This window comes from Oxyura jamaicensis, chromosome 15 (genome assembly GCF_011077185.1).
Source record: "Oxyura jamaicensis isolate SHBP4307 breed ruddy duck chromosome 15, BPBGC_Ojam_1.0, whole genome shotgun sequence".
Taxonomy (NCBI): Eukaryota; Metazoa; Chordata; class Aves; order Anseriformes; family Anatidae; genus Oxyura; species Oxyura jamaicensis.
The window spans coordinates 1,247,389-1,269,647 of NC_048907.1; the positions used below are offsets into that span (position 1 = coordinate 1,247,389).

At 44.3% G+C, this 22,259-nt stretch overlaps 1 protein-coding gene across 1 annotated transcript in view; it reads right to left on the bottom strand.

Moving 5' to 3' along the window:
- KIAA1671 (KIAA1671 ortholog) overlaps nt 1–18,155 on the bottom strand; it is a 52,581-nt gene extending 34,426 nt beyond the window's left edge. Inside the window, exons 1-5 of the mRNA XM_035340372.1 lie at nt 18,025–18,155; nt 15,841–17,500; nt 14,366–14,459; nt 9,860–13,048; nt 9,072–9,197 (exon numbers count right to left, since the gene is read on the bottom strand). Of these exons, the coding sequence (XP_035196263.1) occupies nt 9,072–9,197; nt 9,860–13,048; nt 14,366–14,459; nt 15,841–17,447 (5,016 nt within the window). The 5' untranslated portion in view covers nt 17,448–17,500; nt 18,025–18,155. The remainder of the gene's footprint in view (nt 1–9,071; nt 9,198–9,859; nt 13,049–14,365; nt 14,460–15,840; nt 17,501–18,024) is intronic.
- Between the last annotated feature and the right edge of the window lie 4,104 nt (nt 18,156–22,259).

Below are 22,259 nucleotides of genomic sequence, written 5' to 3' on the forward strand. Positions count from 1 at the left end.
CCCTCGCGTTCCTGGGGGGAACGGGCTGCCCTGGCCAGCTCGGCTTGCTCTGCGTGCTCACAGCAGTGACTCAGAAGTCAGGATTCCTCTCCTACGACAACATTCAGGAATTAGGAGAATGGCTATCTAAACAGCTTTTCCCCTCCAGCAGTGCTTCGCTGGCTCTTAGATGCCCGATTTGCTGCCGGCATCAGCACAGCAGGCACACCTCGGCCACCACCCGGCTGGGAGGGGTTTGTACCTCTGCAAAGAGGCATACCCGAAATGCAACCACCTGGTTATCAGAAGGAAAGGCAGCGAGCTTCCTCCCCAGGGAATCCCCAGGCAGAAGCCACCAAGGGCAGCCCAGGGCAGCCGGCACGTGGAGCTCAGACCGATGCTCGCAGCCTTCTGCCATCGCCGCGCCGCTGCAGTGACACGCAGTGGCAGCACGCTTCTCAACGACTCGCCGCCTCCTTTGAGATCATCTGATGAAGAGGAATCAAAGCAGTTTTTAAAAGGCAGCAACTGATACTCTGTCAAAACAAACTCAGAGTCTGGTTCCTTGCTGCAATAACCCTATCTCCTCTCAATTTTATAATTACTGTTTAATGGCTGGCAATAAAGAATGAGGTCTCTTTCAGCCGTCACAGCGCTGCAGCGTAACGTTCTATTTTAAACATGCCATCTTCCTTTGAATGCTTTCGGGACGTGTTCACCACTCAGACAGACAGGTGCCAGACTGAGAAGCAAACTCCTCAGGAACAACACGAGCACGTCCCGTAACCTCGCTCCCACCGGCCGTACCAAAAGGCCCGACCTCGGCCACCTCCGCCTCAGCCCAGCGCCGCAGCAGCACACGTGTGGCAGAGCAATGAGACTTAGCAGAGATTCTCCGGTGCCACAAGGATTTCATCTCAGTGATCTGAGCTAAAAAATTGTTCTGGGTTAGAAACATGGAATCAAAAGACGTTGAGCAGAAAGAAACCCAGCGCCCTTCTAACCCGCATTTTGACCATGTGGCTAGGATATTTTTAAAGTTTAACTGGAAAAGTTAAAATCAAACACCACTTAACTAACGGAAAAAAAAGTGGATAAATGTACAATAAACATATTTGAGATAGCCCCATCCCACTCCTTAAAAAAAAAAAAAGTGGAAGAACGAACACTGGTCTCCAGCAGGGTTTTGGGAACAAAAGCAAACTTCATTTTGTTAAAAGCACAGTCATGGGCACACTTACACCATACCTACTGTGTTTTCATGCTCTCAGCATCTTCAGCCACTCTCCTGCCCTACATGATTTTCCTGTCACCCTCAGCAGACGCTAATGAAGTACCCATTTTAGGAGGTAACCATCTCCTGCGTGGGCTGGGGGCATCCAGAAGAGCAACATCCAGCTCTCCCGAGGGACCACAGTGCTCCCTCTGGTAGCTGCTCTCATCTTGCTGACGTTACCCGTTTCATCTGGCTCGACTGGCACCCATGTGGCTCGCCGCTGAGCCCCAGGATTTGGGTTTCCAATCACCTCAGGCACCCCGGCTGTGCAGCTGCAGGCCCAGGAGCCCTCTGAAGGGCCCTCACTGGCCGTCTGACCATCCGGGATGTTCTGTGGGTGGCTCAGCAGAAGCAGACAAAGTCACAGCTGGCTCCTGCCCAGGGCACTAAAATCGCATCTAACACGGCTCGCATCCCGACAGTGACCCTGCTCCCCCTGCAAGCACAGCAGCGTCTGCTCACTGTCAGCCAGGGCTCCGATTCTTGTCCGTCGCCACCCACTCTGGAGCAGATCCAGAGCTTTATCTCTTTTCAGATCTGTCCCCACCGCAAGAAGTCTGGCCTCTGCACGCCGACCTGGCTTATATTCCCCAGTGCTCCTTGTAACTGATAAATTGTTTATCAGTGTGCTCCTACAGCAGCCTCAGATACATTAAAAAGAGATTGCATCATGACATTGCAACAGCCCACAAAAAAAAACCCTGGGGCAGAGCAAGAATTGCTCAGAACTCTGAGATGGTTACAGACAGGAACAGAAGCCACTGGGAGCACTCACTAGTGGCTGGGCCCGCAAGCAACCCAAAAACGTCGGTTCCTGGACCAAAGGCATTACGAAGGCACAGGAAGCCTCGCCGCTGTGGCTGCATACCTGATGCACTGGCAGGCCTGACCGATGCGAGCAGCTGGCAGACCGCTGAGCAGCTCTTAAAGGATTTCTTGTGCAAGCCAGACCTAAAGATGTCTCGTATCAGCTGCAGCAAAGCTCCTTGCCAGCTGTAAAAGGGATGGTGGATACCCAATGTACCCTGGAAGACGCTCAAATATAATAGCACAGGTCACTGAATGACTGGCACTTGAATGCATAATTACAATAATCAACCAATTAAAGATGATGAGCAGATCAGAGCTAGGAGGAACGTACACGACAGAGCAGGGAAGGAAATGATGATGTGGTGAATACCGAGAGCTATGACTCGGTCTCTGAACCTCAGCTGGTCTAGAGACCACCACAGGGTTTGGTGAGTCAGAGCCCTGCTCTTCCCCCTTTCCAAGAGGCATCAGCTCATTTGACCAAAACCAGGCTCTTATGTCACCGGCCAGGAACTTCTGGATTCTTGAACCACCATGCTAAGGATTCATAAAAGCCTTTTGTAGCCATCTGCAAGGCTCCCTCACCACTTCGCTTTCCTTTCACGTATGTATTTTTAGCTAGCTGGTACAGTTGCAGCAACAGTTCTCAGAAACTTCTGCAGGTCCATCTGTTGTCACCAAAGATCCAACGCTCACTCTTCCCCAGGAACCTGCTTTTCAGCAATCCCCGTTTCAACGTCATGGATCACGAGTAAGGACACCAACCAACAGCTGCGGTACTTCACCGTCCTGCAGCACGCCTCATTAACACTGCAATGATCCAGGCTTGATAAGCTTACTTTTCTCCTGATTATTACAAGTCTAATTGAAAAGCAAGCTCAAGATTGAATTACTGTACAGAGAGCTACTGAACAAAGCCTTTTGCCCTGGACACAAAGACTACTTTTCAGAAATGCAGAGCTCTCGCTCCGCACCCTGAGCACAGCAGACTTCGTGGTCACCAATCATTTCCTCCTTACTCGGCTGACCACAAACACCCTTGTGCTCAAAAAACACTGCAAAGATGTTTCTTCTAAAACTTTCCTACACATCACAACAATATCCTCTTTAAAGGTAAGAAGAGGCAACAGCAAGTAATTAGCTGGTACTGAGTGGGTCTAACAACGGCACCGCTGCGTAGGAGTCAAACAAATACACGGCTGAGGAGATGGAGTTATCAATAACTTGAAACATTAACCACGGAAATGGATTTTCATTATAATATTTTTAATTAAGTTACAGCTTCTTCAGGCACGTCTAACTAATGAATAAAGTATTTTAGCTCCCTACGACAGATTAAATAACACAAAGCTTGACAACTAACCCCAATATCTCCAGTTACTCCTGATTAGAAAGAACTGATAAATATCTCCTGAGCAGCCTCCAGCTGTGACACCAACATAAGAAAGTGACTGCAGTGCTTTTCCCTAAAACATGTTTTTTGTATTTTTTGTTTGTGTTTTAATATTTTATGAATATCATAATTGTCCTCCAATAGGTTCTTGCTCTATAGCAGGAGAGCGTGCGCTAACTAAAATGCCAAGGGAAGACTTGAGGGCCTCCACGAGAGCGTGCATCGCCCCACACAGAGAACGTAACCAACCTGTCCTGTCACACACGAGTACCGCACAGTAACAAGATGCTTCCTGGTGATCTCCTGGACCCATCTAGAAGGTTTTCATTCCCTGACCGCATGGAAAATTACCAGACATGTGATGGCAAAAGCATTCAGAGACCTTTCAGACTCCTCACGCTGGCAAACCACGAGGAACGTCCACTGGCTGACAGAACTACCGAAGCAAGGTGTACCAGGCCAAGATGCACATATAAAAGTGAGCTTCCATCCTAAAAATCAAGCTAATTGAATTTAAAAAAGTAATCAGGAAGTGTCCAAGGAGTTCCATGTTTTACAGTAGTACGGTCTCACATGGAAATAGATATGAGTGCCCAGCTCAAGCACTAATCTCTCTCCCAGCCACAAAGAACTTAGCGCAGGCAATCTCGCTACCGATCAAAGTGCATACACGGCAAGGTTTGCAGAATTAAACGCTAAGAGAGAGGAACTGGCTCTGTGCTACAGTTTCACAATGAGCCAGCAAACAGCTAGCATTAAAAAGGTTTAAATGTCAGAGTGTGCTACACGCTCAATTTACAGCCGAATGCAATGCAGACGATACCACAAACAACCGAATACTGATATTTGATTAGTACAGAAGAAATTAAAACATACTACATCGGACCTAACTACTTTAATTTTTTAAGCCTTTATGAACAGAAATGTATCTCTTCCAAACGTGAGGCTGTTTGACGAACAGAAGCCGCCGTGCAGCAGGAACCCTGCACAGCTGGCAGGCTAGCGGTGAAAGCAGCGTACCAAAGAGCTTTTCATTGACACGGAGCCTGAGAGTTGTTTGAAGAGGAAGTGCACACTGAGAAAGGGAAACCTACCAAGAGAGTCAAATTAAAAATAAGTGAGGAATTGCAAAGATACACCATTCTGGAGGCATTAGCACTAGCCGTTTCACTTAACCGGCAGGCAGCAGGGGAAGGAAAGCCTTTGGAAGCAGCCATCTCCAGAGCCCAAGGATCACTTCTAAACAAATGGGGAAGGATGTCTCAAACGGACAGTCCACGAACTACAACTTAGACATAAACAAGAATGAAATTCCAAGTATTAAGTGTTTTCTGAGGCACGTTTAAGCAGTCTGCAGTCCCCTCATTTACACAAGCATTAGACAAAATAGCCTCTCACACCACATAAATGTTAAAATCAGAAAGATCAGGAAGAAGGTGCAAGGCAACGCCATTTCTACATATGAACTATCTCAGGATTTTTTAAACCAGTTAAAAACATCCAACCCCTAAGTGCACTTACCCACAAATATTGCAAGAACTTCAACAGCCGCGGGCAGTAGTAATACTCCATTCTTCCAGAGCACAAAGTTAGCACAAGACCATCTTCCCTAGACTCCGGCTCCCCCCTCTCACCTCCTCCAGCAGGAGTTAAAAGCACTCGGGGGCAATTACAGGCAGCACGGGCAGCGAGCGATGTTTATCAGCATCCACATCCCCGCCGAGCTCTGCGCCTTTAACAGATGCTGTGGCTACTTACGAGCAGGAGCTGAGCTCTGGCAGCATGTGACTTAACCTCTTGTTATTTAGCATCTCGCCGCGCGGAGTTTGCCCGTCTCGTTAATCCGTAACGTGTTAGGCTAGAATTAATAATAGCACTTGGGGCTGCGTGCTGAAAAGCCCTTCATCTGGAAGGAAAAAGCAGCTTCTAAAACCACTCAGGTTTTTTGCAGGCTGGGGGTTACGAAACGCTATTAACGCCACCGCCGTGGTCTGGATTGCAAGCTGACCTTATTTGTTCTGTAATGTACAAGAAAAAAAAACAGACGCGAAAGAAAAGCTCCTGCTTTTAATATAAAAATGCCTTTGGTGAAGAGGAAGCAATAGACACAACAAGTGTCTTTTTATATACGGCTGGAATGCTCCCAAGAAGCGAATGCTACCAAAAAAGGCAAAATCCCGGCCAAAGGAGGCTGACAACCAGCACCGGCCTCCGAGGACACCGCTCGCAACAGGAGGCTGAGCCACCGGGCACTGCCAGGGCTTCGCGAGGGCACAGCCGGGAATGGCAGAGCTTCCCGCTGCCTCTCCCTTTTTGAGCCCTTTTTAAGGAGAAAAAGAAGGGCAAGCGACAGAAGGCGGCCCCGGAGGACCCCAGTGACCTCCAGGGTGACACGGCCGAGCTGCTTCCCACAGCCCCACGTCCTCCTGCTGGAAAACGCTGGCTCGGGGCGTTATGGGGAGTGCTCCCCCTGTCCTAACCACACCTCTGAGACCTCCCGCAGACATGAAGCTCGTCTGATTTTTTTTTTCCTAGGCTGATTCCGTTTTTAGGCTAGCAAAACAACTTGCACAGGATTTCTTTTTTTTTTTTTAGTACATCTGTTTCCATCCAGGAAAGAGTGAAGTTGTAATATCAGAGGCGTTATCTGACGGGAAGGTGAGAACGCTCACGTTTCACTGGGCAGGAGAGACCCGCTGTGGCCATGCTGGGACAAGCCAAGCAATGAATTCATCTGTGCGTGTTTAGAAAATATTTATCTTCTCTCCCCTGCAGTTCATTTCCAAAACAGTTTTAAAAGTTAGCTCATGGTTGCCTTAAACCAATCCTTTCCCACCCACACATCAGTCTCAAATAGCGTGTTTTGATATCACGCCATTATGGATACCAGATTGTCTCAAAGAAAAAACAAAGTTAAACATTTTTGAAAATCACACACAAGATAGCTAAGCAGAGGCTTCCAAAGAAGCCAAGCTCCTGGCTACTCTGTTCCCAGATGAAGGCGCAGTCCCCTCGGCCCCACCGAGGGTGAGCACGTCCTTCGATCCGGGGGCGAGCCACGTCGCACATTCCGCAGTTTTTAGTTCATGAGACTCCTATCAGTCTTGATGACCTCATCAGGAACTGAGGTTGGTGACCAAACACCAGAATTAGAGACCTGTGTCAGCTGAGACAGAACAAGTTGTGAAAGATAATACTTGAAAACCTCTTCTGCAATTCTCGTGGCTTACCACAACACGTCGCAGCTACAGGGCCTCGGAGGAGCACAGAGCACCTACCGCAGCCTACGAACAGCACTTTTATTTGACAGGCAGGGACACCCCGGGGCTCAAGGAAAGGCACCCTGCCGCAGGCTGGGGCGGGCGGCCCGGCGGACCCTCCGGCATGCAGCAGGCTCACAGCCCGTTCTGCGCGCTCCAGTCCCAGCTGTGAAGAGCAAACAGCCGGAGGAAAACAGCTCCGTGTCTACACTGAGACATGGGCAGGGCCAAAGCACAAGGTATGAGCTGAGTGGTTGGCTTCATGAAACAGGAAATATTTTTAGACAGGCAGGGAAAAGTTTTGTTCTCTTAAATATTCCTGTCTTCAGAGATGCAAAAAGGAAGTCATTTATTCACGTTAACTCTATTCTTTCCCTTAATTGCCTGTTAGGTGAATGTTTTACACCTGAACCAATTTCCTTCTTTACTGGAATTAGCACGTATCAAAGGGCAGAAAGGGGAAAAAAATCTTATGTTGGAATACATTTTAGGAAGGAAGACTTCAGTAACATGCGACATGTCCCGTAGCGCAGCTCTTTGTCACTACTACACAAGAAAAAGCAGGTAACTTTGCAAACAAACATCAGGCTAGAAAACATTCAAACAACACAAGGCCAGTTTGGCTTGCTTCTAATCTTATCTGAAGGGCATGCTGAGCAAAACACAGATTGCATTCAGATTGAGAGGAAATGGGTTACTGGTTTCTCCTTCTCCAGGGGGTATGTCCGGACATCCCACGTTCCCTGACACCCGACCTCAGAGCAGCTTTGGTGGAGTCCCCGTCCCTGGGGTATTTGTGGCTGTGGCACTAAGGGACATGGCTCGGTGACGGGACTCGGGATCAGACTGGATGATGAAGGTCTTTTCCAGCCCAGATGGTTGGAAATGTCTCTGACTCTGTTCCTCCACCAGAGGGAGGAATTGCAACGCAGACAGCCAACACCGCTGTATTTTCTCCAGACGAGCACAAAGGAGTTATTAACCTCGGTGCCAGAAGAGCTCTGCTCGTCTCCCTGCAATACCCACGTGGGGCTATGGAACACACAGACGGGTGGCGAGGTTTCCACCTCGCAAACACCAGTTGGAACCACCTCCCTACCACCTGCCCACCCGCGGTCCATACGCGGAGGACCGAGCTCTTTTTGCTAGCACTGCACTGAAGAACAGATGGACCTCGCCTGGGCTTTGCAAGGCAATACAGGGGAGGAACGTGCTCGGGGCCCGCTGGATTCCAAAGGATGCCGGACACTTGAGCGTGAGTACTCAAAAAAAAAAGAGGTTCTCTGAAAAGAGCAGTACGTCCTGTCACCACACGAGTGTGCTAGCAGACTAAGAGGACGGATTAGATTTGACCTTGGGACAGGTAAGAGCAGTGACCTCTTTCAGTCATCTTCTCCATAAAAGTAGAAGAATTTTGAAAAGATGCAGGATGGCCAGATTTTCAAGAACTACAGACGCATATTTAGAATCACAGAGAAGTGCACTCTGATGCAACTGCAGTATTCTAGCATGTCAAAACCATTTCTGTGCACAAGGGGAAACAAAGGCACAGCACTTGCAGTGAATTTTAGAACGTCCTTCCAGTAAGGGAGGATTTCTTTGGCAGCAGCACTGTCTCTCTCGGAACGATGGAATTCTGTGATGTTGATATGCTATTCAAATCCTTTATTTTCCACAGAAAAATAAATATGTTTCATTTCTGGTGCAACTTTTTGAAAGGTTCAGATCTTTGCTCTGTATTTCAGAACATCAGGACTTAGAACGCCAACTGTTTCCTAATGTAAAATGCACCCATGGGCTAACATCAGGAAGTCCTGCTGCAGCTTAGGATAATGTTGCCTAACAATGAATTTACCCCAAAGGATGCATGTTAGAGACAAATCAAATTACTGAAAAAAGAGTCAGCCGTGATTCTTCACATAATTAGTTGTCTACTGCCTACAGAGAAAATTAAACCCATCATTTTTCCAGATTATGACATGCTTCTGCTTGCAGTTTTCCAGAAAAGATCACAATAACCAATTTTCATTATCTAAGCTGAGAAAAACAAAAAGCATTAATGATCTAGTCCCACACCTTAGGAGTTCAAGATGAAAAATCTGTTTAGAAAGAACCATCAACAAGCTGCAAGTTTATGCTTATGTTTGAAGATATGGCACAGATCGGTGTGGTGGAAATGTTGTCTGCTACTCAAACTTCGCAGGAACCAACCACATCTGCTCCTCCTGCTAGGAAGGCAGATACTTTCTTTCACATCTATTTGCATAAAGGAAAACAGTTCTGAACGGAGTGAACCAGGCTGAACCTTCCTTATCTCTCCCCAACCCCAGGAACCTCCTCCCAAACAACATACCATTACGTTCTCCGTCCTTCTGTCTTTATGAAAAAAGCTATGACTTCTTCTCTGAGTAGAAACCAGTGAAACCTCTGTTCTGTCTGCTTTTTCAGCACTCTGCTTGGTCCACTCTTTCCTAGAAGCCTGTTAAAATAAAGTTATAGTTATATAGTTATAGTTATTGTTAATAAAACATGCATACACACACGTACATATGTAAAATGCCCTTTTGAATGAAAACAGGAAGTTCCAAACAAACTGCAAAATGGAAGAACAACACAGCCGTCAATATCCAACAGGCTGTGCATTGCATGGATTAGCCTGTCACTGTTAGGGGCAACCACTTGCCTTTCACCAACATCAATACCAGCAAGTGAAGTTTCAAATGAGGGCAACTCAAAGAAAAAAAGCTTCCTTCAGAAAAGGAAAATGAATACAACAACTCCAAAAAGATCAACACTGACAACTCATAAACCCAAACTAGTTCTTTTTGAACAAAGCTGCAGTTTGCAATTTAACATCCTGGTGTTCCAAGCATTAATAAAACATGCACACATTTTAGAGCTGTTTCATGCTCTCCATAGAAATATCAATAAATATTTGAAGCATTTGAAACAAAAGCTAGAACAACACAGATTCCACAAGAAAAGAGACCCCAAAAGAAAATTAGATCTATTGAAGAGTACTCATCTGCTCACTTGCAACAAAGTCACACCTAGCACTCAGAAGCTATACAGAGACATAAAAATCTTTTCCTTGCTTACATTTTTAGTTACAGGAAACACTTAGATACCATTTGGCAATACCTTTTTATCCTCGTGGAAGAAAGCTTCTGACTGCGGTGACAGCTTGTTTTTCCACCCATTATCCACACTTTCCAAGGGGAAGCTTTGCCTGGAGCGGTATAGATCCTTTCTTCCCCTTACTTCTTGCGTGAGCAGTAGATTGTCTTTCCCTTGGTGGCTCTTTTCTGAATAGGATCGCCTCAAATCTGGGGGTGCACTTCCTAAACCAGACGTATAGCTCTTCCAGTCTTTTGTTTTGCTTTTCACCTTGGAAGAGTCGTTGTCACACATCACCTTATTTGCATCATCTTTGTCCTTTGTTACTGAGATTCTTGCTACGTTTTTGCTCCAGTCACCTTCTGGAGACACCTCTGAGGACTGTTCTTTCGCGACCAACCTCTTCTGTAACAGCCCATCCTCGGCCTTTATGGACAGCTTGGAAGCAAAATTAACTTCCACCGTTTGGTCTACAACTGCACTTACAGGCTGCACCTTGTCAATTACAAATTTTGAACTTTGGTTCCTGGAAGATAAGTTCACATCTTGGTCTTCATCAATGATGAACGTTTTCTTTGCTGTTAACTCCGCAGGAGAATTCAGAAACTTATCTGAAAACACGCTGCTTGTGTTTCCCCAGTAAGGGGGGCTGAACTTTTTGTCTTTGGACTTCTGTTTATCAAACTCTGGGCCACTGGAATCCAGTTTTTCTTTATTCTTCTCATTTAGAATTAATTTCTCTGGCCTGTGAAACTCTTCTGCACAGTCACCTTGCTTGTTACTCACAGAATACTGATCCTTCCACTCCTTCCAGTGATAGGAAGTTGTCTTATCTGAGACATTTCTTTTGTTCTTTGCTTTGTTCCTACTGAATGAACTGTGCTCTTCAGAGAACTTGTCTTGAAGATTACCAGCCCTCTTACTTGCTGATTCTTCTTTATATTCTGCCATAAGGGCATCAATATCAAGAATTTGGGATCTGTAACCGTCCTCAGCCTTCCTTCCAGATAAACCATAGTTATTTTCACTGCTCTTCTGTGTGTCTAGTTCACCATCTTTGTGTAACTGTGCGAAATGCAGAGGGGATCTGAGTTCATGGTAAGAGGAGACCTTTCTTCTGCTACTTTTGAGATCAGTTTGAGCTGTATTTCCCAGTTCCTGTTTTAAAAGCAAAGCATCAACATCTATGATTTTCTCCTTAGAGTGATCCAGGCCTCTTTCATAATACTTTTGGTTATCCTTCCCGGATACATCTAAGTTACCAAACGCACTGGTTTTGGAAGAAGCATCATTTTTGTCTTCCTCTTTGACCCAATCCTTTTTGACATATACTTCTCGTGACTCTTCCCTACAATTTGTACCTGTTGCATTTTTATCTGGTTGCTGTAATAAAGGTTTGGACCTTCCAGAAAAAGCAGGATCCAGATTAATTGCTCCTCCATCATTGGAGCTAGAAATTTTACTAGTTACACTTGCACTAGGAGTACCCAGAAAGCTTTTCTCTTTTTTGATACCAGGAATCTGATAAGTTACTGCAAAATAAGTTGCCTTTGGTTCAGAGCTAGAACTCTGTTTTTTCAAGTACTCATCAGAACTGCCAACAACAGTTTGGTTTGCTTCATTCCCTTCCATCTGTTCTTTGCTACTTTTCTTTTTAGCTGAACCTTCTTCCAAGTGCAATGGATCCGTCCTACTCAGCCTGTTTATATTTTCAGGTGTGAGCCAGCCAACCTCTTCTGCCTTGATAGAATCATGAGGCAAGGTCTTCCTCCTCCATCTTTCAGAAATCTTCAAGTCAGAAACACTACTTCTGGTTCTCCTGACTTTTTCTTCTGGATCTACTACTTTTATTACTTTGGTTTTTTCTCTGTTTTCAGGAGCTGTAGTATCTAAGCTAAAGTCTTGTTCTTTGCGGTTTGAGTCCAGACTTCTCCTTAAAGCAAAGGCTCTAGATTCCTCTTTCACATCGGGACTGTGGCTACTGGAAGACCTACATAACTGTCCACTTAAAAGCACTGCAGAAGATTGGACCCCATACTTATTTACATTGGTTGAAATAACTTCATGACCAAAGCTGGTTCCAAATTCATAGTCTGTTCCTCCTCGTCTAAAACTCCTTTGCTCAGAAGAGCGTTTGATCATATCAGACCTCCCTGTTTCATCCATGGAAGAGACTTCACTCTTTTCTTTTTTAATTTCAGAATGTAGCTTGCTTATTTTTTCATTTGTTCCCAAGCACTTACTTTTGTTTATAGAACAAGGTATTTTCTCAGCTATTAATATTGGATCGGTTTCAGTTTTATCAGAGTCTTTTTTCTGTTCAGATAAAGTGCATTCACTGGAGAAATAATCGTTATGTTCTCTAAAAGCAGACCTGCTCGGAAAAGCTTTTACATCTTTAGAATCTGAAATAAGGTTACCTTCTTTCAAGTAGTCACTTGTTCTGTTTACCCTCGCTGACTGATCAGTGTGTAAAACATCCCCATCGTTTCTCTGCTCTTTCACGGATGATTTTCGAGTTCTAAGTGTCATGGCCTTTTTTTCAGGAGCCATTGTAATGGCTTCACTAAGAGCTCTCTCACCACACATCTGAAAGACTTCATATCTCGGCTCAACCCTTTGGAAAATAAAAGACTCCTCTGCATTTTTTGGAGTGGATTTTTCACTTTTCTCAACTGAAGGTTTTTCTAATAAAATTCCAGGAGTCATTTTCTTGCCATCACTTGAACAAGCTGGTTTTCCACTTTTTTCTAGGTCAGCTATATGCTTCAATGAATCAGATTGACTGCAATGATCCTTCTTTACACTAGCGGTCTCCTCCGCTTCTCCCATCCACGACCTCCTGTTATGCCCCACCACATCATACTTTGCTTCAAGTTCATTATTCATTTTCAGCAGAGGACCAGTTCCAGGACGATCATCAGCGACGTTGTGCCTCTGAACGTTATGGTCAAACATGGTGGCTCGGACAGTTTTAATGTAGGTCTTTTCCATAACTGTGGTTGGTTTTAATTTTTTTTCAAAGCTGCTTGTGAACGAGACAGAATTTTCCTTTTGCTGAGAAAAGTGCTGGCTATCTCCAAGGAAGCTTCCCTTTGTCTCTGTCTGATCAGTTTTGTTTGTTATTTTTAAAACCTGCCGGGGTTTCCATGGGTTCCCAGTAGCATGTGCCTCAGAGAAATCTGTGCTATGAGCAAGCGTGACCTCCTTACTCTGGAACAAGAAAAACCCAACAGTTAAGACTGTTACACATCTTTGAAATAAAATAAGTAACGCTCACTCTGCGCAACACAGCCTGCACAAGTTAACCACATCCCTGTTCTCTAAACACAAAATCCATTGATACAGGTGATCCAAGCAGCAACGTGTAGCTCCAGTCTGAATTTAGACTACAATCACCTCACAGCTTTACTTTCACTTTTAAATCAAGGAAGGGAAGAATGTATGAAGTGTCAATACACGAGACATGCATGGTTCTGAGTTCCTGAGCTCAGATTTCTCAAGAAATTTTAATCTGCAGTAAATGCATACCCAGCTGCTTAGGTGTGATGAGTGCTAAGGCAGGAAAGAGTTAAAGGGGAAGTGGGAATTGATATTTATTGCCAATTCTATACTATTATCTGCTTCCCAGAAAGATAACTAGCATCTCTATGTTCTTCTAGGCAGAGCAAGGGAATGTTTTAGTCCTACTTTAATAGTCTGATTTTGAAAACAGTACTTCTACCATTAACAGATTTTCTTTTTAAAATAAATGTATCCTCTTCAAAATAAAAATTAATCTACAGAGAGTTTTTGATCAAACTGCTGGTTTCTCTGTCTCTCCTGTCTTAAACCTAGGCAGAAAAAAGCACAGCCATGGGAACTCACAAGAAATATCCACAAAACAACATTAAAACTCCAATACCACAAGTGTTAGCAGAGAAATTGTTTTGAAACACCAAAGTGTTACTTGGAAACAGGAACAGCCTCACAGCTTTTACAGCAAATGGAACTTTCTGTACAGTACTTCACTGTCACAACTTCTAAGTTAAATGTTACTTAGGAGATTGACATGAAACACACAGCACATAGTAAGGAGCTGTGACTGTGGAAATTCACTATGCTATTGCTACGCTTAGAGAAAATAATCACTGCACAGAACCACAACAGCCATAGTCTGTTCACCACGGGTTTTCATATGTTGTAAGTCCCACTGAAATAGCACATAATATTTTTCACTCTATACCATTGCATGCATTTGTACTGGGTCTGGCTGGGATGGAGTTAATTTTCCCTGCAGCATGCACATTTAACTTTTTAAAAACTCAACACCGACAAAATACTCCCGTTCTTTAGCAGCCTGTCTCCTCAAGTGCCTAAAGATAGAATTACACGGATAAACCTATTAGGATTATGCCATTCTTAATACTCTCTGTGCCCACTTTAAAGTCGTCAATCGGTAAAGACCGAACGGGACACAAGGTACAGCACTCTCTGCATTCGAAAGGCAAGCCTAACTGGAGGCTACATCGGCTGATGCCATTTTCTTACTTTTTGATGTTCCTGAGTTTCATTCACAGAGCCATTCCTAATATCAGCGGGTTTCTCAGTCTTCGCTTCACTGCTTGATGCTGGACTTGAAAACCTAAGAGAAAAGACTTTTAGTTCCAGTTAAAATGCACTCCTCCTACCAAAGGGGATGATGTATCATCAGTCTGCTGTCAATAAAAATCACCCGATAAATGATATTTCTTAAAGGAGAAACATAGCTATTTCGTGTTATAACGGTATTCTGTGGTTTTACTGTAACTAGACCAAAGGATTGTTGCTTCTGAAAAAATTGTTAGCAATGTAGCTTACTGTACTGTAAGAATTTTGAGATGCATGATGAGGCAAAATAGTGGAAAAGTTATTAACATCCTCGTGCCTCAGTTATATTTCCCTTATTTCCATCCCAATGCAGAAGGACTAGGGTTTGCTGAAAAATTACTCTGCTCCACTGTTCAAAAACCAGGTCCTTTTAGCCAAACACCTGCCGCGTTCATTACACGGAGCACACCCTGTCACCCCCCGAAACAGCAACCCTCCCTCCTTTCCCCTTTCTCATCGCATACAAAACATGAGCTAGCCAGACTAGCACCAGGCGCTGCAGCATGGCCTCAGATTATGCTTTATGCACTTTGCATCTTGGTCTTATTCGTGTCAAAAAAAATAATTCTCCTGATTTTGAATCGTCAGTTACCCAACCTTGCACTGAAAGAACATGTTTTATCTTGGCCCAAGTATCTCTCTACAGCGAAACATTTTTTGTTGGTTTGGGAATGACAAGGTTAGCAGATCTCATATTACACTAACAGCGCTCTAAAAAACTGCAGATCTGCAGAAATACGGCTTGCAGGATTGACTTACATCAGAGGAAGCAGAGAGCTTTCTGTGTTATTGGCAGAGCAAGTCGTGAAACCCAAGATGTTTCCCTATTCCATTGCCACAGTTGGGCAGAATGCACGTCATAGATCTCTAGGCCTTAAATGATATTGAAATAAGGTTTCAGTCTGGCCAAAAATGTAATATTCTATACCACTCTCTGAGACACAGTAAGCATTTCTGCCTCTCCAGTGTCAAACGAAATAAAATTCAGAGTTATTTTGAAGAAAAACTGCTGTGATGACAACAGGATGGACATCAACACAGCATAGTTAAAACAGGGAATCTCAGTCATTGCTTCCTCACAAGTGTGTAAGCGTACAGCCTACAAGGCAGGCCTCAAGATTTCAAAATGCATGCAGTTTTAAGAGAAGTACTGTTACAGTAATACACACAGGTTATAATACTGATGGCATGTTTTGACAGGGTTTATTTCATTAAGTTCTCTTTTGGCAGGGTGGATGTAAAGGGGATTGAGAATAATGTTATAAAGAATAAGTACATTGAGTGGAACCAAAACATGCAGACATTTTACTGTACTGATAGAGCAGGTTTTGTGGAATACGATGAAGATGATTATATAGAACTTTTGCGAAACTTACATCTTTGTCAAGTCTGCAGAAAGTGGTCGTGACTGAAGTGATCTGCGTAGATTCCCTGGCTTAGCCTCAGTGTTTTCTGTTGTCAGTTCTTTGATTCTCTGCTGGATGTTCATACATCTGTTTTCCCTCTCAGCAGCTGATGGGAGAGGCTCTGTATCCATTGAGCTGTTGGGATTTTCTGACGTAAACAAACTGATGTGTTTTTTAACACTACCTCTTACGATACTGTTCTCTTTTTCTGAGGAAGCTGCAGGGCTTTCGCTGCCTAGAAAGCCACTCGTCTCCTTTTGATCGATTTTTTTCCCATCCCTGTTAGCTCTGCTTTCGCTAGTTGTTTCAAAGGATTTTTCAGAACCATGCAAGTTAGTGACTATTCCTGATTTTATCTCAGTTTGCTCACTTTTAGATTTATGTTTTGTTTCCCATATGTATTTTCCATTATTTAGGATGCCAGTGTCCTGACTACTGCACTTCAAATTTATCTTTGAAGAAGAACTGCCTTTATTAAATTCAATTTCTTCAGGTTTTGGCCCCATTTCAGACAGATCATGACAGCCCTTGTCAGTAAAAGAACTTATTGACACGTTCTCCTTGCTCTCATGGGATGAACAAGTCTTCTTGCAAGAAGAAAGATCTTTAAGTTCAAATTTAGCTGTCAGGTCCATGGACAAAGGCCTGGGTTTTCTGACCCATGATTTCTCTGTAGGAGACTTTTCCTCAGGAGCTTCCGCAGGACGATGCTTTTGATCTTTTAATGATTCCAGAAAAATAGCAGATACTGGTCTATGTTTTGGCCTTTGCTGCAAATCAATAGAGAAATCGACTTTAGTGTTGATATTATTTGCATCATTGTTTTTCTCCCCTGGAAGATCTTCATAAGCATCTTTCTTTTCACCAGTTTTGAGGGAGTTCCAAGAGACCAGTCTAATACCAGAGGAAACCGATGTCTGCCTAGGAAGAGACCCTTCAGGACTCCTGGATGTCTCAGGTGGCTGAAATGGCTTCTCCAGCTTGGCATTGCTCTGAAGCTCCTTTGTTTGCATAGTACTAAATACTCTGCGGTCATCGGCAGCCGTTTTTCCTTGGGCCGGGCTCACCTTTGATTGCTCTGCTCCTGCTGCCTCAAAAAGAATGACAGTATTTGCACTGGGACCAGTGTAAAATGTCATGTTTGTGACGACTTCACTGCCAGCCTTACTTTCATTTTCAATTGCTTTTTGATCCACTAGTGGAGGAATGTTTCCACCTAATACCTTGACAGATGTTGTCTCCTCGTTGGGCTTTCTAATAAGACTACTTGATCTGAAAGCTGTAACAGGTGGCTTTACATTAGCAAAAGTATCTGAAGATGTATCTTTAGAAAAAGGTTTTGGGAAAAGTCTTGGCCTAGATCCTAGCGAGGGCATTGTTGCAGATCTTGAGGTACTCCCAAATTTGTTCTTCTCTTCAAGTGTTAGTGATGCTGAAGATTCCTTTGTCTTGCTAGTTACATCCGAAAGCACACTTACATACACACGCTGTGATTTATCTTCGCTTCTGATCTCTTTTAAGTCAGGTACTGTCGTCAAAGACGCCAATGTGGAATTTATTTCTACTCTTGTTGCCATAGTTGTAACTACACATTCAACAGAACTGAAAAAATCCAGCACAGAAGAAAAATCTACAGAGAAAGAAAATGAAAGCATTGATGTAAAGTCAGCATGAACATCAAATAAACTCATTCTAATTTTAATTCGGAAGGTGGCTAAATTCAAATTAAGATGCATCTCAGATTTGTTCTTTACGTAGTGTGTGTATCACATAATGAAAAGTCTACTTCTTCTCTCGAAAAAAAACACAACAAAACGCACCATTACTCAGTGATTAGGCCTAACAACCAAATAATAGGACAAAACCTGCAAAAGCATCTGCACAGCACTGAGTTACCATTAGCCAAACAGATTTCAATTGCTGAGTTACTTTAAAAAAATAATTTATTTGAAGCAGACCTCCTGGTGTTGATATATAAACCTCAAGTCATAATATAAATAGCTGCCGAGATGCATTGAGTATACTTTCATACTAACAAAAATATGGAGATCACTGTGACTGAAAACATCATTTATTACTTATTAGTTAAGGCCTACAACTAAACAGAAATAAATGCATATTCTACAAATTTCCAAAAGCTTTGCTACTACTTACCATAATTCGCATTTTCTGCTGCAACTGATCTATCCGAGCCGATCCACTTGTCATAGCGAACAGCAGAGCTTGCCAAGATCACATTAACGGCAGGGGACAGCGATCACTTCAGCAACACTGATCAGACATCTGCAAATAAACAAAGAACATTCAGGTGCTGGTATAGCACACACCCAGATCTGCATGGGTAATACCACAGGGGACAAAAATCCCGGGTATTTGAAGGAAAAAAGCTGGCTCTTGTTCTGAAACAAAGCCACCAGATTTAACTGTACAGAGTAGAAGGCTGTTTAACTTCCAGTTACTAAAGAATCAACAAGGAATTATCACTGAAAGCCTGCTGTAACTGTGAAGGGTAAATAATTTGGTCTGTGTGATAGACAGACGTTTAATCTGAACACAGTTAAACCCACATTTAACGCATACTGTTTGCAAATTCAAGTGTTGCCAATCACTGGTTAAACACTGAGCTCTGTGTTACTGTAATCTCAATTACTGTAATTTACTTTCTATTGTAAAGCTCCTTTCTGTGACAACATTACGTGAAGGGCTACCTGAAGGCTGACCTTCAAGTGGCTGGTTTTCAGCCTAAATACGGCTTTTGCCATGACAAAGCAGTTTTCCTAATAACTCACCAACAATGGCAGATTAGCTTGGGCTTTAAATACATTCTTACTGCAGAGGTGAGGGAAAACCAGCTGCAATTAAGATTTCAGCAGTAATAGATAATCAGAATGTTTTGTGTTTATCTTTTTTCCTAATAAAAAGAATATTTAAACTTTGTAGCCAGTGCCTGTGGATACAAGGTTAGATGCACTATATTTTCTTCTAAAAGCTATCATATTCCTAGCCTTTAGGAAAAACCCGGGCTGTATTTCATCACCATTCACTCGGGGTCTCTGCTTTGTGTTGTCACCCTCCTGTCCACTTTTGGACAGTTTCTGAAGCAGTGTCACACAGGGGCACTCTCCCGATCCATTTCTGTGTGCATTTCCTTTACAAATATGAGTACTGTCAGGTCTTGTGGAACGTGGATCTTCCGGGCATGTGAATATTTAAAAGACCGGACTGGTGCCTTCCTGCGCCTGCCGCCTAGAGCGGTTATTTCACCTTCAGCTTCCCTTGGAGTGGAGCAGCACAACTGCACCACAAACTGCAGAGATTTATTTTTGTCCCTTGCGTTTGTGCCTTCATCTCCCGGGCAGGCCAATGAACTCCGCTCACCTTGCCAGGGCCCTTTCGTCTTTCAATCCACTTGAATTTCTGTCTCAGCTACTTACACACACGCTGCGCGAGTCCCCTCGAGTCCATGACCTCTTCTTTCCAAAATAGTTGCTAACCCAATCAGCTTATCAGAATCAATCTGTTCCTTCCACGATCTCACAGATCCTACTGAAATCTTCCTCCCTCTCCCACTCCTTCTTCTAAGAAACACCACCAAAATCCGATTAAAATGCTCTCGCATTCCAAGGATGAAAAAGCTTTGCGAGGAGCAGTCGTGCTCTAAACACAGACCAGTAACACTTGCTGAAATAAGGACGATGCTAACAGAAAATACCGCAAAGGAAACCAAGGTGCTGTCTGTCGTGATGTCGTGCAGGGCTCGAGTATGCTTGTTTGTGTCGGAGCGCAGTTCTTTTTCTTTGGAAAAGAAGGAGGCGGCACAGAGCTTCTTAAATGGAATAAAACTTGATCCCCAACGGAACGCAAGGCGGCGAACATACAACGCGGGACTTAATCCTTGCTAACAGCATGCAACACAGCTCTCCGGCCACCATTCCTAAAGCTCGGTTTACCCGTTCTGGTTATGCTTTTCCCATAGTTTTATTGCACTACACTTCAGCTTCACAGCTGAAATCCCATTTCTCCAGGTGGCCTCCTGAAGGCTGTTTCCAGGTTTTCGATTTATGTTACTCAAATTCCCTACAACAAAAAGTGACCCCAAACAGGCAAGCATTCAAAAAGGCACAATAAAATATTGGGGGAAAAACGTTTTACCCCATTTTGCAAGTTATAAAGCTCCTGGGACTCCAAGGAACTGTACAAGTGATATAGAGGAATCGTGCCATCGCAATGTACACTAGTCACTGCACCTCTGTGTTGCGGCACGCACCTTGGTTTAGATAAATTCCCTTCTCTCTAGTAACACACTAGCAAGTCCATGTGGCCACTCACAGAATTTCGGGCAATTTAAAAAAAGTCAACTGGAAACCAACCAGCACGAGAATCTCAAATGCCACCAGCATCTGCATCACCTCCCGGGCACCTGCCGTCACCGCACAGCCCTCGCTGCCACAGCCAGCGGCGTGTCCCCGGCGTGGGGACAGGCTGCGCCCCGTGACCCCCTGCCCATGCCCACCCTTCCCTTTCCTCCCCTTCCCAAGTGCCACGTTCTGCCCACGCACACAAACGTACCCGCGGCACCGAGATGACTTTGAACGTTTTGCCCGCTCGCGGCGAGAAGGGTGCATGCTGGCCGGTCTGCTCCCTCGCTCCACTTGATCTGTCTCAAACCGAAGTGCGTTCCCAAAAGCAAGTACCTGGGAACCTTCCCAGGCGCTGGTGACCACTGCGGACACACGTGAACCCCCTCCGCGCTCTGTCTTAAACCCTCAGTGCCTCGAGGCGCTGCCGTTACTCACTTTGCTTTCGTTAAGCAGCCGGTCTTCGCTAGTAACATTGCTCAGCAGCAATCGGAGTGGGTTCCTCACCTCATGGCATTATCCAGGCGATATTGGTGAGGAAGGGCTCCGCACAAAGCGCCCCTCGCACCGGCTGGCCCGCCGTGCCCACCGGCGCACGCACCGCTGTTATTTACACCCGCGGTAATTCCTCTAAGCCTCTTAGGACAACGGGAGCAGCGGCCCGCAGATAATTTTTCCACCCACCACAAATCACGTGATTTCTGCCAACTTCCTCGCTCACAAGTAAGGATGTTTTACGTGATACAAAGCAGTATCATCTGTAACGGGTCCCGGAGCCTCACGGCAGACAAACAAATTCATCTGTCTCGTGTGGGGATGGAAAGCACAAATTCCACAGGGAGAACTTCTCTGCTTTTAAAAAAAATAAATCCAGTTGAGAGAACTGAAAGCCATCAGAAAGCAGGGCTCCAGTCAGTGACTGTTTCTACGAAGAATGCTCCAGCAGAAGCCTACCAAAGAAACACGACGTCTTCCTTCTTCAGACACAACTGCACCAGCCAACAGCGACGGCTGGGGTTTTGGCAGGGTTTTACCCGTGCAGCAAGCCACTCAGGCTACTGGCAACAAACCCATCCACCCTCTGTAAATTCAGATTTATTTCACTCCTTCTACAAAATATTTCTCCATTATTTAAGTGTTTGGGTCTTAAAAAAAAAAAGTCACTTCTTCCTCCCTCAATGGCTACATATTGGAATCAAAGCCTACAGCATTTCAAGTCAGCTTTTTTAAGCAGCCATCCTTCTGTCGCTTCCTGCAACACTTGGAGAGTTGCTGATAGGATCTACCCAGCTAATTATTTAATCCCATCACTCACTGTGCACAAATTAAAAAAGAAATGGCTTAACAGTGTGCGTGCATGCTGTCCGGAACATAAGGCTTACTAAAGCACAAAAAATGCACAGAGGAAAACAACTTTTCTGAAACTTTGATAAGTAAATTGGGCAACTAATTTGGCCACAAAGTCTCCTCCTGTTCTTGGATTTAAGCCTGGCTCGTGCTAGTAGCAGCACCTCACACTGAAATGGGAACCTTCAGTTATATTTAAGAGGACGTACAGGGTCTCTCATAAAGAAGTATTAACAATAACACTGCCACAGTGGCTTTAATTTTTAAAAAGTACATAATTATTGACACATTTAAAGGACATATTTATTGGCAAAGTAAGAACAAGCAATAACATGTAGCAAAAGTATCCTGTCCCTGAATCACAAGAAGAGGTTCAATAGAACAAGGAGCTTTTAGTTACAGCTGAGATCTGGAAATAAACACCTCACAAGACAGACATGACCCACCAAGCCCCATAGATCTTCAATATTAATATCTGAAAGTATTGTAGAGTTTAAAACATTCCTTCTCCATTCCTCGTGTGCAAGCCTGCTTAAAGCCCCCGGCTTAAACCAAGGGCAGAGCCCTGTTCTTCTGGCTGCTACAGTCCAGTCCCAACACAAGACTGAACTACACCACCCTGACATTTTCTTCCACTGCAGAGAACGATTAGTGTTTTGTTCAGGAGAGTGCCATCCTATAAAT